The sequence below is a fragment of the Syngnathoides biaculeatus genome, chromosome 4, assembly GCF_019802595.1.
Source record: "Syngnathoides biaculeatus isolate LvHL_M chromosome 4, ASM1980259v1, whole genome shotgun sequence".
Taxonomy (NCBI): Eukaryota; Metazoa; Chordata; class Actinopteri; order Syngnathiformes; family Syngnathidae; genus Syngnathoides; species Syngnathoides biaculeatus.
The window spans coordinates 12,793,107-12,809,869 of NC_084643.1; the positions used below are offsets into that span (position 1 = coordinate 12,793,107).

Here is a 16,763-nt window from a genome sequence, read left to right on the forward strand (position 1 = left end):
GCCTGCGGAGAAAACTAATTTTGTTCGCTTGTATGTCGGATCTTATTCTTTCAGTAGCGATCCACAACTCGTGAACATAGGTGAGCATAGGAACGCACACCAACTGGTAAATTTAGAGCTTTGTCTTTCAACTTAGCTCCCAGTTTCTCGACCCCTTTATTGTCTTTACTTCTTTGTTGGCAACGACAGAGGTCAAACACACGCTTCACAAGGTTTTCACACACTGTAGCTGGTATTTTGGTCCATGAAGATATCCTCTCGGACAGTGATGTTTTCAGTTTGTCACTGGGTAAATATAGAATTTTTTTGTTGCCCGGGCAGTGCAATCCTATACAACCTGCTCACCCCGAGAGAACCTCAACATCATTTCTGCCAGCTCTGCTTTCTTCAGTGCCATCATCTCTCATACGAACATCATGGTTGGCCTCACCACTGTTTAATAAACTTTGCCCTTCATCCTCGCAGAAACTCTTCTATCATAACACACCAGACATCTTCCACCAACTGTTCCAACATGCTAAGACCTGTTTCTTCAGTTCCTTACCACACTCACCATTGCTCTGTTTTCTTGACCCCAAGTATTTGAAGTAGTCCACCCTCGCTATCTCTTCCCACTGGAGCCTCACTCTTCCCCCTCCACCCCTCTCATTCACACACTCACACGTACACGCACACACACACGAATACACACTTTTATTCTGTTTTACTTCAGCTACTCTTCATTCCTCTCCTTTCCAGTGCATGCATCCATCATTCTAATAGTTCCTCCACCTGCTCCCTCCTTTCACTGTCGATCACAATGTCATTTGCGAACATCATGGTCCAACGGGATTCCAGCCTAACCTTATCTGTCAGCCTATCCATGACCACAGCAAACAGAAAGAGGATCAGAGCTGATCCCTAATGCAGTCCCACCTCCACCTTAAAGATATGTCGAAATCCCTATATACATTGTAAAATTGATATTGTTATAAAAATTACACATATATATTTCAATGTCTATACAAAAAAAGAATGAGTGGAGAGTGTGTCATTCATGCGCAAAGTTGCAGAAGTCTCACTCGACATCCCAATGACAGCCATATTGCCTGCAACGTCATTGAAAGATGACACACTGGGACCGTCGCCATTGAGAAGACTGTGCCACTTGCTATGGGAGACGAACAACAGATTTTCGGATTTTTCCGATCCCCCTTCCAACACAAGCTCCTTTCCTTCCGCCAGCTGTTCTAACCTGCTTGGACCCATTTCTTCACTTCCTGACCACACTCAATATTGCTCAGAATTGTTGACCCTAAATATTTGAAGAGAACATCTCAAAATCAAGTGCAGATCCGGGGCAATATTACACTATCGTTTCGAGTCATATTTTGATGATTTGTGGATCTCTTCTTATAACAGACTCCCCGACACTATGTAGCGTACCATGACATGCGAAGTAACTACTTCAGTGATGCACAGACACCAGTGGCTGGTGGGGGGAGAGCTCCTTTCTCCTGCAAGTGGCCAAACCACCTCCCGGCCCAATCCACCTTCACGGCGGTGATGAAAAATGCTGGCCCGTGCACATCGACACATTTAGCATACCTGACTTACAGGATTAAGGCACCCCTGCCCCCCAACTATTATTTTTAATAGCTCTATGCACACCCACCTGTCATTTGGAACCCACAAAGCTCTCATCCTTTGCACCTGTGCAATCCATTTTTCACGACGAACTGGTTCTTTTGGAAAGGTGTGAAGACTGAATACACCCTTCCGAGTGTTCTGGTAATGTCCATCAATACAATAAGATGGCATTTTGTCTAACACGCAGGAAAAACAGCTACATTACTGTTGATAAACCCACCAGTGTGGGCGTCTGGAAAATACGTCACTTCCTGCTTCTTTTCCAAAACGAATGCCTCGTGAGGATTTTCATGGCAGGAGATGGAAAAATCCATGTACGAAAAAATCATGACGTGTGGTGAAAAAATGGATGGGTCTATTCCGGCTGCCTTTTTTATATTAAAAATAGACTAAAAGTCATGCCATGCATGTCGGGTTTGGCTCATCAACTTGCTCGCAGATACTTCTGTCCTGAGTCTAGCCTCCACTACTCTTTCCCATAACTTCATTGTTTGGCTCATCAACTTAATTCCTCTATAGTTCCCACAGCTCTGCAAATCGCCACACTTTTCCTTCATTCTTCAAGCATCTTCTCGCCTGCGAGCATTCTGTTGACTAAGTTGGTCAAAAACTCCAGAGTCTCCAAATTGTTTCCATTCTTCCACAGGTATGTCATCAGGACCAACTACTTTCACCATTTTTCTTTCTCTTTTGTGCTTTTCTAACTTCCCCGTTACTGCTTGGACCCGTTTCTTCACTTCCTTACCACACTCACCATTGCTCTGGATTGTTGACCCTAAATATTTGAAGTCGTCCACCCTTGCTATCTCTTCTCCCTGTAGCCTCACTCTTCCCCCTACACCTTTCTCATTCATGCACATATATTCTGTTTTATTTCAGCTATTCTTCATTCATCTCCTTTCCAGTGCATGTCTCCATCTTTTTCATTGTTTCTCCACCTGCTCCCTGCTTTCACTGCATATCACAATATCATCTGCAAACATCATGGTCCAAGAGGATTCCAGTCTAACCTCGTTTGTCAGCCGATCCATGACCACTGCAAACAGGAAGGGGTTCAGAGCTGATCCCAGATGCAGTCCCTCCTCCACCTTAAATTCTTCTGTCACACCTTAGCCACACCTCACCATTGTTCTGCTGCCATCATACATGTCCTGTACTATTTTAACATACTTCTCTGCAACACCAGACATACTCATGCAGTACTACAGTTCCTCTCTTGGTACTCTGTCATACGCTTTCTCTAGATCTGCAAAGACACACTGTAGTTCATTCTGACCTTCTCTGTACTTTTCCATGAGCATCCTCAAGGCAAATAATGCATCTGTGGTACTCTTTCTAGGCATGAAACCATACTGTTGCTCGCAGATACTTCCTTCTGTCGTGAGTCTAGCCTCCACTACTCTTTCCCATAACTTCAACTTTATTCCTCTATAATTCCCACTGCTCTGAACATCGCCTTTGTTCTGTAAAAATGTGGACTAGTAAACTTTTCCTCCATTCTTCAGGCATCTTTTCACCCGCAACTTTCTCCAGCTAGTATTCTGTTGAATACATTGGTCATAAACTCCACAGCCATCTCTCCAAATTCCTTCCATACCTCCACCGGTATGTCATCAGGACCAACTGACTTTCCAGTTTTCATCCTTTGTAGTGCCTTTCTGTCCTCCCCCTTACTAATCATTGCCACTTCCTGATCCTTCACACTTGCCTCTTCAAGTCTTCCTTCTCTCTCATTTTCTTCATTCATCAACATCTTAAAGTATTCTTTCCATCTATTTAGCACACTACTGGCACAGTCAACACATTTCCATCTCTATACTTAATCACCCTGACCTGCTGCACATCCTTCCCATCTCTATAGCGCTGTCTAGCCAACCTGTAGAGATCCATTTGTCCTTCTTTCGTGTCCAACCTGGTGTACATGTCTTTATGCCTCTTGCTTAGCCTTTGCCACCTCTACCTTTGCCCTATGTCGCATCTCAATGTACTCCTTTCGCCTCTCTTCAGTCCTCTGTGTATTTTGGGGTTCCACCACCAAGACTCCTTCTCCCCTTCCCTACCAGAAGACACACCAAGTAGTCTCCTGCCTGTCTCTCTGATAACCATGGCTGTCGTATTCAAGTCTTCCGGGAGCTTCTGCTGTCCATCAAGAGTCTATCTCACCTCTTTCCGAAAGGCCACACAACATTCTTCCTTTCTCAGCTTCCACCACATGGTTCTCTGCTCTACCTTTGTCTTCTTAATCTTCCTACCCACCACCAGAGTCATCCTACACACCACCATCCTATGCTGTCGAGCTACACTCTCCCCTATCACTACTTTACAGTCAGTAATATCCTTGAAATTACATCGTCTGCACAAAATATAATCCACCTGCGTGCTTCTACCTCCGCTCTTGTAGGTCACTGTATGTTCCTCCCTCTTCTGGAAATAAGTGTTCACTACAGCCATCTCCATCTTTTTTGCAAAGTCCACCAACATCTGTTCCTCAAAGTTCCTTTCCTGGATGCCGTACTTACCCATCACTTCATCGCCGCTGTTTCCTTTACCAATATGTCAATTACAATCTGCACTAATCACAACTCTCTCGCTGTCTGGGATGCTCAGAACTACTTCATCGAGTTCCTTCCAGAATTTCTCTTTCAACTCTAGGTCACATCCTACCTGTGGGGCATAGCCGCTAACCACATTATACATAACAACCTCAATTTCAAATTTTAGTCTCATCACTTGATCTGATACTCTTTTCACCTCCAAGACATTCTTAGCCAGCTCTTCCTTTAAAATAACCCCTACTCCATTTCTCTTTCTATCTAATCCGTAGTAGAATAATTTAAACTCTGCTCCTAAGCTTCTAGCCTTACTACCTTTCCACCTGCTCTCTTGGATGCGCAGAATATCAACCTTTCTCCTAATCATCATGTCAACCAACTCCTGAGCTTTTCCTGTCATAGTCCCAACATTCAAAATCCCTACACTCAGTTGTAAGCTCTGTGCATTCCTTTTTCTTCTGGCAACGGTTCTGGTTTCCTCCTCTTCTTTGTCTTCGACCCACAGTAGCTGAATTTCCACCGCCACCCTGCAGGTTAGCAGTGATGGGGGCGGGCGATCCGGTATGGGATTCTTTAGATGCGTATGCGCCCATCAAATCACAGTGACAGAGGTTACATTGTCTGCACAAAATGTAATCCACCTGGGTGCTTCTACCTCTGCTCTTCTAGGTCACCTTATGTTCCTGCCTCTTCTGGAAAAAGGTGTTCACAACTGCCATTTCTATCCTTTTTGCAAACAGCACCAGTCCAGAGTTCCTTTCCTGGATTCACAAAGATATCCGTTCCAATCTGCACCAATCACAATTCTCTCTGCCTCCAATGTTCAGAACTGATTCATCCAGTTCCTTCCACAATTTCTTGTTTAACTCTTGGTGACATCCTACCTGTGGGGGTTACCTGCTCATCACATTATACATAACACCCTCAATTTCAAGTTTTAGCCTCATATCTAGACCTGATACTCTTTTTCACCTCCAAGACATTCTGAGCCAGCTCTTCCTTTAAAATAACCTCGACTCCATGTCTCTTCCCATCTACTCCATGGTAAAATAATTCAAACCCTGCCCCTAAACCTCTCGGTTTACTCCCTTTCCACCGGCTCTGTTGGATGCATACTTTTATAGCCCCTCCTCGACCCGTCACCTTATCGTGTTGGAGGAGTTTGTGTGTCTCGATTATTCTAGGAGCTAAGTTGTTTGCGACTTCATGCCCCTGAAAGGGTCACCCAATGCAAACCGGTCCTATGTGAGGGACCAGACAAAGTGGGACTCCAAAAGACCTATGATGACTATAAAAATTGGATCTCTGTTTCCCTTACCCGGACGCGGGTCACCTGGGCCCCCCTCTGGAACCAGGCCTGGAGGTGGAGCTCGAAGACGAGTGCCTGGTGGCCGGACCTGCACCCATGGGGGTCGGCCGGGCACAGCCCCAAAAGCGTAACATGGGTCCCCCTTCCCATGGACTCACCACCTGTGAGAGGGGCCATAGGGGTCGGGTGTAATGTGAGCTGGGCGGTGGCCAAAGGGAACTTTAGCCATCTGATCCCCGGCTACAGAAACTAGCTCTAGGGACTTGGAATGTCACCTCTTTGGCAGGGAAGGAGCCCGAGTTGGTGCGTGAGGTCGAGAAGTTCCGACTAGATATAGTCAGACTCGCCTATACGCACCGCTTGGGCTCTGGCACCACTCCTCTGGAGAGGGGTTGGACTCTTCTAATCTGGAGTTGCCCACGGGGAGAGACGCCGAGTAGGTGTGGGTATAATTATTGCCCCCGGCTCGGGGCCTGTACATTGGGGTTCACCCTGGTGGATGAAAGGGTAGCCTCCCCCCGCCTGTGAGTAGGGGGACGAGTCCTGACTGTTGTTTATGCTTATGCACCAAACAGCAGTGCAGAGTACCCACCCTTTTTGGAATCCTTAGAGGGAGTGCTGGAGAGCGGCCCCCTCTGGCGACTCCATCATTCTTCTGGGGGACTTCAATGCCCACGTGGCCAATGACGGTGAGACCTGGAAGGGCGTGATTGGGGAGAATGCACCCCCCACCCCACCCCCACAATCAGAACTGGAGTTCTTTTTCGAGTACTACTTCCGTGCTCATTACGGATCGTCCATCACAAACACAATGTTCAGGTGTAAGGGTGTTCACTTGTCCACCTGGCTTCAGGACACCCGAGGTCGGAGTTCAATGATCAACTTTGTAGCAGGGTTCGTACAGGTCAGGGAATTTCTGGAATATCATGGGAAGAAACATTGCTTTTTCCAGGTCTTGGAAAGTCCTGTAAATAAAAAAAAAATATTTGGCTTGGGTCAGGGAATGTCATGGACTTTTCAGTCACTATGACTTGGTGGGCGCGATCGCACTCGCAAATCTGCACAGTAAAGCACGAAAAATCACTCGTGTAAAATTTGTTACGGGTAGAAATACATAGACATTCTGAGTGCACATGAAAACCAATCCAGCGCGGTGAACCACAGCCTTTTTTTTTCCCCTCCCAACACGGAAGCACTTGGTCTGCTGATAGCTTACCTGACTCCGCCCCCCTTCGGCTATTAAAGGGGTACACTCATAATTACAAACACACCGTTAAACATGCTGCTTGTGTTTACCCTCGAATAATGGTAAAAGTAAAAAAAAAAAAAAAAAAAAAGGAAGTGCTGTTGGTTTCATGAATGTCGGGGTCGCTGAATAATAGAAGAAAAAGTGGTGAAACTGGACGAAATTTTCTCTTTTTTTTCAGTTAAAGAGGTCTGGTTTGAAGCCAAAGTAGAAAGTACAGGATGAGGTGGTGGAAATGTTAAAATTCCACCTTAGCACAGCCTGATAGAGGTTGAAAGCATAGACAATACAGTTCACAAAACGCTAATTCTGGATTTTAAATATAGAAGACCTCATAACATTAACCTTGAAACTAGTTGGTAGCATCATTCAGTTTTCAACATGCATTGGTAAAGATATTCTGCAAGCAATAATTCAGTTTTACACCAAGAAAAACAGACGGGGATATCATTGTGGGTTAAAAAAAAAAAAGAAACAAAGTTGGATGCCACATTTAAAATTTACAGTTCATAGTTGGATTGGTTTTGTTAGCAATGTATTTTATTTATTTATTTGTTGACATTTTCATTGTATCTGCAAAAACAGAATTGTTTTTAAAAATGTTCTGTTGGGAATGTCAATCCTGTAATCTGAATCTTTAAATGAGGCATGTAACTTGAATGGATCACACTGATCTGACCACAGTGCATACGTCTGATGTTGCTCAGGGTGGTTCAAGGGGATGCTCACGGCCTTAATGTGTTTGCTCAGACATGTAAAAAATTAGAGGGAATGTTGGTTGTCGGCATATTTGAAGCCCAAATTAAAGCCTTCGTAACTGAAGTGTACTCTCACCTTACAACACAGCAGACAAGAAACCACTTACAAGCTGCTTTCCTGCCATGTTGTAATGATCGGACAAGCAAACTCAAAGGCGAATGGCTTTGTAAAAGCATGCCCATGTCTCTGCTGATTACACGTAAAGCCAATGAGTTTCTTATCAACAATACTTTTATACACTTGTAAAAATAGTTTATATTTTTAATAACCAATTTCACAGTCATTATAATGCATCGACTACATTTTTAAGCTTTGGCACTTATTATTTAAGTGGCAACACACAATCATATAGCTGAAATATTGCTGTCTGCTACAACCAGTCAATCTAATATTAGTCATGGAATTATCTAGTGAGTAGCTGGAAAGTCATGGAAAATTCATGGAACTTTGAATCTCTGGAAGTGTACAAACTCTGTTGTGGTCGTGTCATTGGATTTGCGACCGCATGTCTTGGACACTCTGGTGAAGAGCCTGCTGAAGCTACTTCCCCAGCGACCCGACCAGGAAAAGCGGGAGATAATGGATGGATGGATCTTTCATAGTTTGTCAGTCGCTCACATTTGAGATAAAGTTGCGGGTGTGATTAGGGTTGGAATCTCAAGACCTTAAAATAACTCAGTTGTTATACTGTATGTAGTTGTTATGCTGTTTGTAGTTGTTACCTAATACCATAATCAGAATTTATTGACATTGCACTGAGACAGATATTTTCAAAGAGGTCAATAGACATTCAATTACAAAACTAAATATTCATATAGCCAAATCTTTTTATTTAATCACGATGTATTGTTATAATCTAGCGTAATTTATAGAAGTATCTATTGTCAATCCATTGATGAAAGCTACCAGTAGATGATATATCTCTTCCTAAAGCATGGAAAGCAGAAATGTTTTCAATTTCAAGATAACACAGTTACAACCTGGAGAAAATGACCATTCACATTTAGATATGTGGACAGACTAGTCTAATGTTAGAATTTAGATCAAGTCAAAGTAAATCACAGTCTCATATTTATTGTAGTTAGATACTGAAACCGTCATGGTGGGGCAGCTGGTAATGCGTTGGGCTCACAGTTCTGAGATCCCAGGTTCAATCCCAGACCCGCCAGTGTTGAGTTTGCATGTTCTTCCCGTGCCTCTGTGGGTTTTTTCCGGGCACTCCGGTTTCATCCCACATCCCAAAAATGTATTCTTTTCCTTTCGGCTTGTCCCGCTAGGGGTCGACAGTGTGTCATCTTTTTCCATCGTACCATATCTCCTGCATCTGCCATCATGTCTTCCCTCACAACGTCCATCAACCTTCTCTTTGGTCTTCCTCTCGCTCTTTTCCCTGGCAGCTCCATCCTCAGCACCCTCACTCCGAGCGAGAACGTCATCATCTTAATTTCTGCTACCTCCAGTTCTGCTTCCTGTTGTTTCTTCAGTGCCACCGTCTCTAATCCGTACATCATGGCCAACCTCACCACTGTTTTATAAACTTTCCCCTTCATCCGAGCAGAGACTCTTCTGTCACATATCACACCAGACACATTCCGCCAGTTGTTCCAACCTGCTTGGACCCGTTTCGTCACTTCCTTATCGAACTCACCATTGCTCTGGATTGTTGACCCTAAATATTTGAAGTTGTCCACCCATGCCTCTTCTCTCTGTAGCCTCACTCTTTCCCCTCCACCCTTCTCATTCACGCACATATATTCTGTTTTACTTCGGCTTCCATCTTTCTAATTGTTCCTCCGCCTGCTCCCTGCTTTCACTGCATATCACAATATAATCTGCTAACATCATGGTCCAAGGGGATTCCAGTCTAACCTCGTCTGTCAGCCTATCCATTACTACTGCAAACAGAAAGCTGATCCCTGATGCAGTCCCACCTCCACCTTAAGTTCTTCTGACACACCAACGGCACACCTCACCATTGTTCTGCTGCCCTCATACATGTCCTGTACTGTTCTAACATATTTCTCTGCCACACCAAACTTACGCATGCAGTACCACAGTTCCTCTCTTGGTACTCTGTCATAGGGTTTCTCTAGATCCACAAAGATACAATGTAGATTCTTCTGACCATCTCTGTACTTTTCAACGAGTATCCTCAAGGCAAATAATGCATCTGTGGCACTCTTTCTTGGCATGAAACCATACTGATGCTCGCAGATACTTCTGTCCTGAGTTTAGCCTCCACTACTCTTTCCCATAACTTCTTTGTGTGGCTCATCAACTTTATTCCTCTATAATTCCCACAGCTCTGAACATCGCCTTTGTTCTTAAAAATGGGAACTAGTACAGTTTTCCTCCATTCTTCAGGCATCTTTTCGCCCGCTAGTATTCTGTTGAATAAAAAAAAAACATGCAGCTTTAATTGGACACACTAAATTGCCCCTTGGAGTGATTGTGAGTGCGGCTGTTTGTCTCGATGTGCCCTGCGATTGGCTGGCAACCAGTTCAGGGTTTAACCCGCCTCCTGCCCGTTGACAGCTGGGATAGGCTCCAGCACTCCCCGCGACCCTTGTGAGGATAAGCAGCTAAGAAAATGGATGGATGGATGGATGGATGGATACTGAAACATTACCGTGTTATATTACCTGCTACTTTGGTGTCAGACCAGACCTTTTTTTATTTCGCCCTTTTTTTTTTTTTTTATATTATTCACATACCCCAACATTCATTCAAGCAACAGCACTTGTTGTTTTTTTTTTTTTTTCATTTTTTTTTTTTAGTTAAACCATTATTATCGAGAGAAAACACAAGCAGCCTGTCTCTCTGCTCTACGTTGCCCAGACTGTGTGGGTGGACGGTGTTTGTAATTAGTATGTAGCCCTTTAAGAACTGAAGGGGGGCATAGTCAGGTAAACTAGCAGGAGGCCTGTGCTTCCGTGTTGGGGGGAGGGGGGGGGTAGTGAGGCTGTGGTTCACTGTGGTTGATTAGTTTTCATGTGCGCTGAGAATGTCTATGTATTTGTACTCGTGACAAATTCTACGCGCGTGATTTTTCGTCCTAGACTATGCAGATTTGCGAGTGCGATGGCGCACCGGCACAATCGTGCCCGACAAATCTCAGTGACTGGTTTGAACAATATTTTTATGCATAGTTCTCATTGTATTGTTTCTAAATGCCACGATAGCAACATTTTTTTGATGATATGTTTTCCCCCAAATTTTCCACCAAAAATAGTATAGTTTTAGATAAAGTGCATAACTTCAGTAAATTTTCACTATTCGATTTGGTGTTTTAGCACAACAATGAAGTCTCAATTTTAGATATTTTATATTTCAACTGAACTAATCTTAACACTTGTGTTGTTTGAGAGGTTATATTTGTTCATAATATAAATAAAAAAATATATATTTCTTTTGGCATTTCACATAAACCAGTATGTGCTTTTAATTACTACTTCCAGTTAGAACCTCCCACTGAGTTTAAACAAAAATTATGCTGATCGTTCCATTGTGAGTGCCGGTTATTGTAAATGTGTAATTCCTTGTCTTTAACTTCCACACTGAGTTTCTTTCTCTTGCCACAGCTATATTACACCATTTCTGTCTGGGCTCTGCACAACCAGCGATTATGGCCTGAAATGCAGATTTCAGTGGCTAAAAGGGGTGCCTAAACTTGTAATCTGTTCCTATATGTCCTGAATAAAAACCTTTCTTTTTACGGCTACATGTGGGACTGGTTCTGGGTCTGGACAAGAACTGGGGTTCACTAGTTCATGACCTTTTACGTCACCACAATTGAGCAAATCAGAGCAAGAGGTTTAACTCCTGAATGTGTTACCTATTTAGTTCACGGGCGAGCAAACTTAATAAATGGTTAACTTTCATTTCAGTGTCCCAAGCGTATGCATTAACGGCACAAAAGCTGTTTCCCAAATGGCTTACTGCGTCAGGAATTGCATGCTTGGTGTGACCCCACACAAGAAGATTTTTTTGGAGACTGCAAAAATACCATGTCCATTGGATTTATGGGACGGTTTCCCGCCCTCCTCTACTTTTAATCAGCAAGCTCCAAGACAAGCCTTGCGTGGCAAGGTGACACAGCTATAGAGCATTGGGATCACACTTCTTAGGACTGCGGTTCAAATCCAGGTTCCACCCGTGTGGTGTTTGTATGTTTTGTCCGGGCATTCCGGTTTCCTCCCACGTCCCAAAACATGCATTCATTGGACACTCTAAATTGCCTCTCGGTGTGATTGTGAATGCGACTGTCTATCTCCATGTTCAATGCGATTTGTAGGCAACCAGTTTAAGTTTTGCCCTGCCTCCTGTCCAATGACAGATGGGATTGGCTCCAACACTCCCGCGACCCTCGTGTGGATAAGAAAATGAATGAATGGATGGATATCCCGCCCTCCTCTGCCTCTAATTAGCTAGCACCAAGACAAGCCTCGTATTTTTCGTTGTAAATGATTCACTGAAGCAATTCAGAAACACTTACATAGCAATCCTGTGCATCTGTGGATGCATATTCATGATGCTTTGTATCCATCCATCCATCCACCCACATCATCTGCAAAGAGCAGAGATGCAATGATGAATCTCATCCACCTCAGGAGCCCTGCCACTGAAGAGCTTTTTAACCACCTCAGTGACCTCAACCCCAGTGATAGAAGAGCCCACCTCAGAGAACCCAGGCTCTGCTTCTCCATGGGAAGTCTGTGGAATTGAGGAGGTCTTCGAAGTATTCTCCCCACCGACTCACAATGTCCCGAGTTGAGGTCAGCAGTGCACCATCCTCACTATACACAGTGTTGACTGTGCACTGCTTCCCTCTCCAGAGACGCCGGACGTTGGACCAGAATTTCCTCGAAGCAGTCTTGAAGTCATTTTCCATGGCCTCACTGAACTCCTCCCATGCCTGGGTTTTTCCTCAGTGACCACCGAAGCTACATTCCGCTTAGCCATCTAGTACCTGTCAGCTACTTCGTGAGTCCCACAGGCCAAAAGTGGAAGATAGGACTCCTTAAGCTTGACAGCATCGCTCACTGTTGGTGTTCACCAATGTGTTCTGGGGTTGCCACCACAACAAGCACTGACCACCTTATGGCCGCAGCTCCGGTTGCCTGCTTCAGCAATGGAGGCGCGGAACATCGTGCACTTGGACTCAATGTCCCCTGCCTCCCCCAGGACGTGAGCAAAGTTCTTCCGGACGTGGGAGTTGAAATCCCTTCTGACAGGGGAATCTCCCAGCCATTCCCAGGAGACCCTCACAATACATTGGGGCCTGCCATGTCGGACTGGCATCTTCCCCCACCATCAGAGCCAACTCACCACGTGGTGGTGATCAGTTGACAGCTCCGCCCCTCTCTTCACCTGAGTGTCCAAGACATGCGGTCGCAACTCGAATGAAATGATCACAAAGTCGATCATCGCCTTCAGGCCCCACCTCTTAGCCTCCTTCCAGAGGGGGGGCCCCGGTGACCTGTGTCCGAGCGAGGGAAACCTGAATCCACTATTCTCAGTCATCGGGATGTATGGGGCCATAGTTTGTCTGATCCCTCACCTAGAACCTTTTTGCCATGGGTGACCCTACCAGGGTGTGACGCCAAAGACAACTTAGTTCCTCGGATGAATGGGACACACAAATCCTTCCACCACAATAAGGTGACTGCTCAAGGATGGGCTTTGTCTGCCCCTGCTAATTTTTTTGCATCTCAGACGCAGGATGCACATCAAAGAGATCCTTGTCGTATTTTTTATTTTGTATTATAAGAATAGATACATTCTTTTAATATCGGCAGCCAGAGATGCAAAGCTATCACTATCATTGTTGTCATACTGTTGACAAAAGTCGTCCTGTTGTTTTAGTTCCTCATTTAAAAATAAAAATGAAAAAAAAACCACCATTTCAAGTGTATGTATGTCAATTTTCAAACACACATTATCTCAGTGAAAATATATGTTCAACTGTACCATAAAATGCATTTCTTGTTTGATGTTTTTCCTGAAAAATATAAGTACTTATTAATTCTTAAGTCTGCAAACTTTGACCTAGTTTCCCGTACCTGGAAAAACACCTCCTTTCCTGCGGTTTACCTCTGACATCACAGCTAGGAGCCTGCTGTTGTGGGACTAGCTTACAGTCGTAGCATTGCCTGTTGACGCCGAAGTAAAAAAAACGTGTTTCAAGAATTCCTCAGTGAATGTAAGCTAAAACCTATCTGTAAAAATGGTGAAGACATGTGCTTCAGTTTTGGAGCAGTTCCAATTATTCTGGTCACAGTTAACATTATTTTCCCAAAGACCTCAAGCCTCAGAAGATAGTGCGTCAGGTTTGTGCAAATGAAGAGGGCTCATTTTTCCAAACCCAGTCAGCAGTGTATCATATGGAGTGAACATTTCACCCCTGACTCTTTTACTGGCGGACTCATGTCTGAGATGGGTTTTAAATGTAAAACAACTGTTAAAACCTGGATAGGTGCCTACCATACAGTCAGTTCCGACACCTGAGCAGATCGGTGTTCCTAAAGGGACCAAACACGAACTTGGATCAGCTGCTGAACCTGGACACAGTTCGATAAGCTCAGCCTCCCCACAGAAAGAAACAAAACTGCGAAGAGCTTTTGTTAAAAAACAAGTTGCGGTATTTTCATCATTTATTTCCTTCAAACTTTGACACTGTTGACATGGTTGAATGAAAGCAGCATATGTCGTACTTTGCGAAAAATATTTTACTCCCGCAAATCATTTGAACATTCTCAAATAGAAAAACAGGATAATATTGTGTACAAATGGCAGCATGGCGGGGCATCTGGAAAACATTGGCCTCACAGTGCTGAGGACCCATGTTCCCAGTCCTCCCTGTGTAGAGTTTGCATCTTCTCCCTGTGCTTGCATGGGTTTTCTCCAGCTACTCGGGTTTCCTCCCACATCCCAAAAACATGCAACATTAATTACTCTTAAGTTTTCCCTAGATGTGATTGTGAGTGCGGCTGTTTGTCTTAATGTGTCTGGCGATTGGCTGGCAACCAGTTTAATGTGTACCTTGCCTCTTGCTTGTTGACAGTTGGGATAGGCTCCAGCACTTCCGCCCTTGTGAGAATAAGCGGCTAAGAAAATGCAAAGATGGATTCAAACCTTTTTAATTTTGTATTTTGTGCAGGGTTTTTATTTTAATATTATGTAGCATTAAAACAAGCAGTATTACATGGTAGTCATTCACAGAATAGGAGACCTTTTTTCAACTTAACAAAAATATTTTGTGCACCATGAAATAGAATGAAATAAATGTGCTTTATCCATACATTTTTTCTAATTTTATAAACTTTGAACCTTGTTTTTCCACATTAATTACAGATATTGCAGGACGCATCTTCTGCACAAGAGATTAACTTCAAACCAGCAGATGCTGAATCTCCAATCTTTGGTACATTCCAAAAGTTGCCAGACTGATAAAGTACCTGTTCATGAGAAAGGAACACTTATCTTTCCGACAGCAGAGAGAATACCTCAACATGTATTTCAACCTCAGGTGGCCTTAAGATGCTCATATTTACAGACCAAATAAGCATTCAATGAAAATGTTATGAGAGAAACATATTTATACACAATGTAAGCAAACAGTTCAATAAAAATGTGATTGTGTTTCTGTGGTGTATGTTTACTTCATAAACAAACAAATACATCAACATTTGCAAAAAGACAAAACAAAAGAATTCAGGATGTAGACCATTTAAATCCTGTGTACTCTTGACCATTTGCCACAAATCTTAGACACACAGCAGGATGGAAGTGGCATGTTTTTTTTTTTTTTCTACCTGCAATTCCGCAACACCATCTCACAAGCTGTCTATAAGCAGTACAGACCTGAAATTAAGAAAATACACTTGTATGAAATTTTTCCAGAATGGAACTTTGAACAAGCATTGATTGGACAAATGCGACTATTAGCAGGATGAATAATCTTCTTCTTCTTTTACTTTCTACTTTTTCTACTTTTACTTTCAGCTTGTCCTGTTTGGGGTCGCTACAGTGTCATATTTTTCCATTTAAGTCTATCCTCTGCATATTCCTCTCCAACACCAACTGCCATCATGTCTTCCCTTACAACATCCATCAACATTCTATTTGTTCTTTCTCTTGAACTTGCCTGGCAGCTTGATCCTCAACACCCTTCTACCTACCAATGTACTACTCACTCTCTCATCTCTGGACATATCCAAACCATCAAAGTCTCATCTCTCGAACCTTCATAACATCCAACTTTGGCTGTCCCGCTAATGAGTTCATTTCGAATCCTATCCAACCTGCTCACTCCTTGCGAGAACCAACTTCTTCATTTCTTCCACCGCCATCTCTCCTTCCTGTTGTCTCTTCAGTGCCACCGTCTCTTATCCGTACATCATGGCCTCACCACTGTTTTATAAACTTTGCCCTTCATCTATGCAGAGACTCTTCTCTCACATAACACACCAGAAACCTTCCCCCAACTCTTCCAACATGCTTGGACCCATTTCTTCACTTCCTTGTCACACTCACCATTGCTCTGGTTTCTTGACCCCAAGTATTATTCGTAGTATAGTATCGTCCACCCTCGCTATCTCTTCTCCCTGGAGCCTCACTCTTCCCCCTTCACACCTCTGATTCACACACACATATTCTGTTTTACTTAGGCTAATCTTCATTCCTCTCCTTTCCAGTGCATGTCTCCATCTTTTTAATATTTTCTCCACATGCTCCCTGCTTTCATTGCAGATCACAATGTCATCTGCGAACATCATGGGTTCCAGTCTAACATCATCTGTCAGCCTATCCATGACCACAGCAAACAAGAAGGGGCTCAGAGCTGATACCTGACCGAGTCCCACCTCCAACTTAAATTCTTCTGACACACCTACAGAACATCTCACCGCTGTTCTGCTGCCGTCATGCATGTCCTGTACTATTCTAACATAGTTTTTCGCCACACCAGACCTTTGCATGCAGTATCACAGTTCCTCTCTTGGTGCTCGTCATAGCCTTTTTCTAGATCCACAAGGACACAATGTAGCACCTTCTGACGTTCTCTGTACTTTTCCACTAGAATCCTCAAGGCAAATAATGCATCTGTAGTACTCTTTCTTTGCATGAAACCATACTGTTGCTCACAGATACTTCTGTCCTGTGTCTAGCCTCCACTACTCTTTCCCATAACTTAATTGTTTGGCTCATCAACTGTATTCCTATATAGTTCCCACAGCTTTACAATTCGCCTTTGTTCTTAAAAATAAGA

The 16,763-nt window shown here is 43.6% G+C and overlaps 1 protein-coding gene across 6 annotated transcripts in view; it reads left to right on the top strand.

The window, feature by feature from the left end:
* The window catches only part of ptar1 (protein prenyltransferase alpha subunit repeat containing 1), a 125,044-nt gene that overhangs the window by 69,347 nt on the left and 38,934 nt on the right, over positions 1-16,763 (top strand). For 4 of the 6 annotated variants that reach the window (XM_061816921.1, XM_061816918.1, XM_061816917.1 and 1 more), the window contains one exon: positions 14,849-15,023. The exons of the other annotated variants lie outside the window; for them this stretch is intronic. In XM_061816921.1, the coding sequence (XP_061672905.1) occupies positions 14,959-15,023 (65 nt within the window). In that variant the 5' untranslated portion in view covers positions 14,849-14,958. The remainder of the gene's footprint in view (positions 1-14,848; positions 15,024-16,763) is intronic. 6 annotated transcript variants of the gene reach the window in all.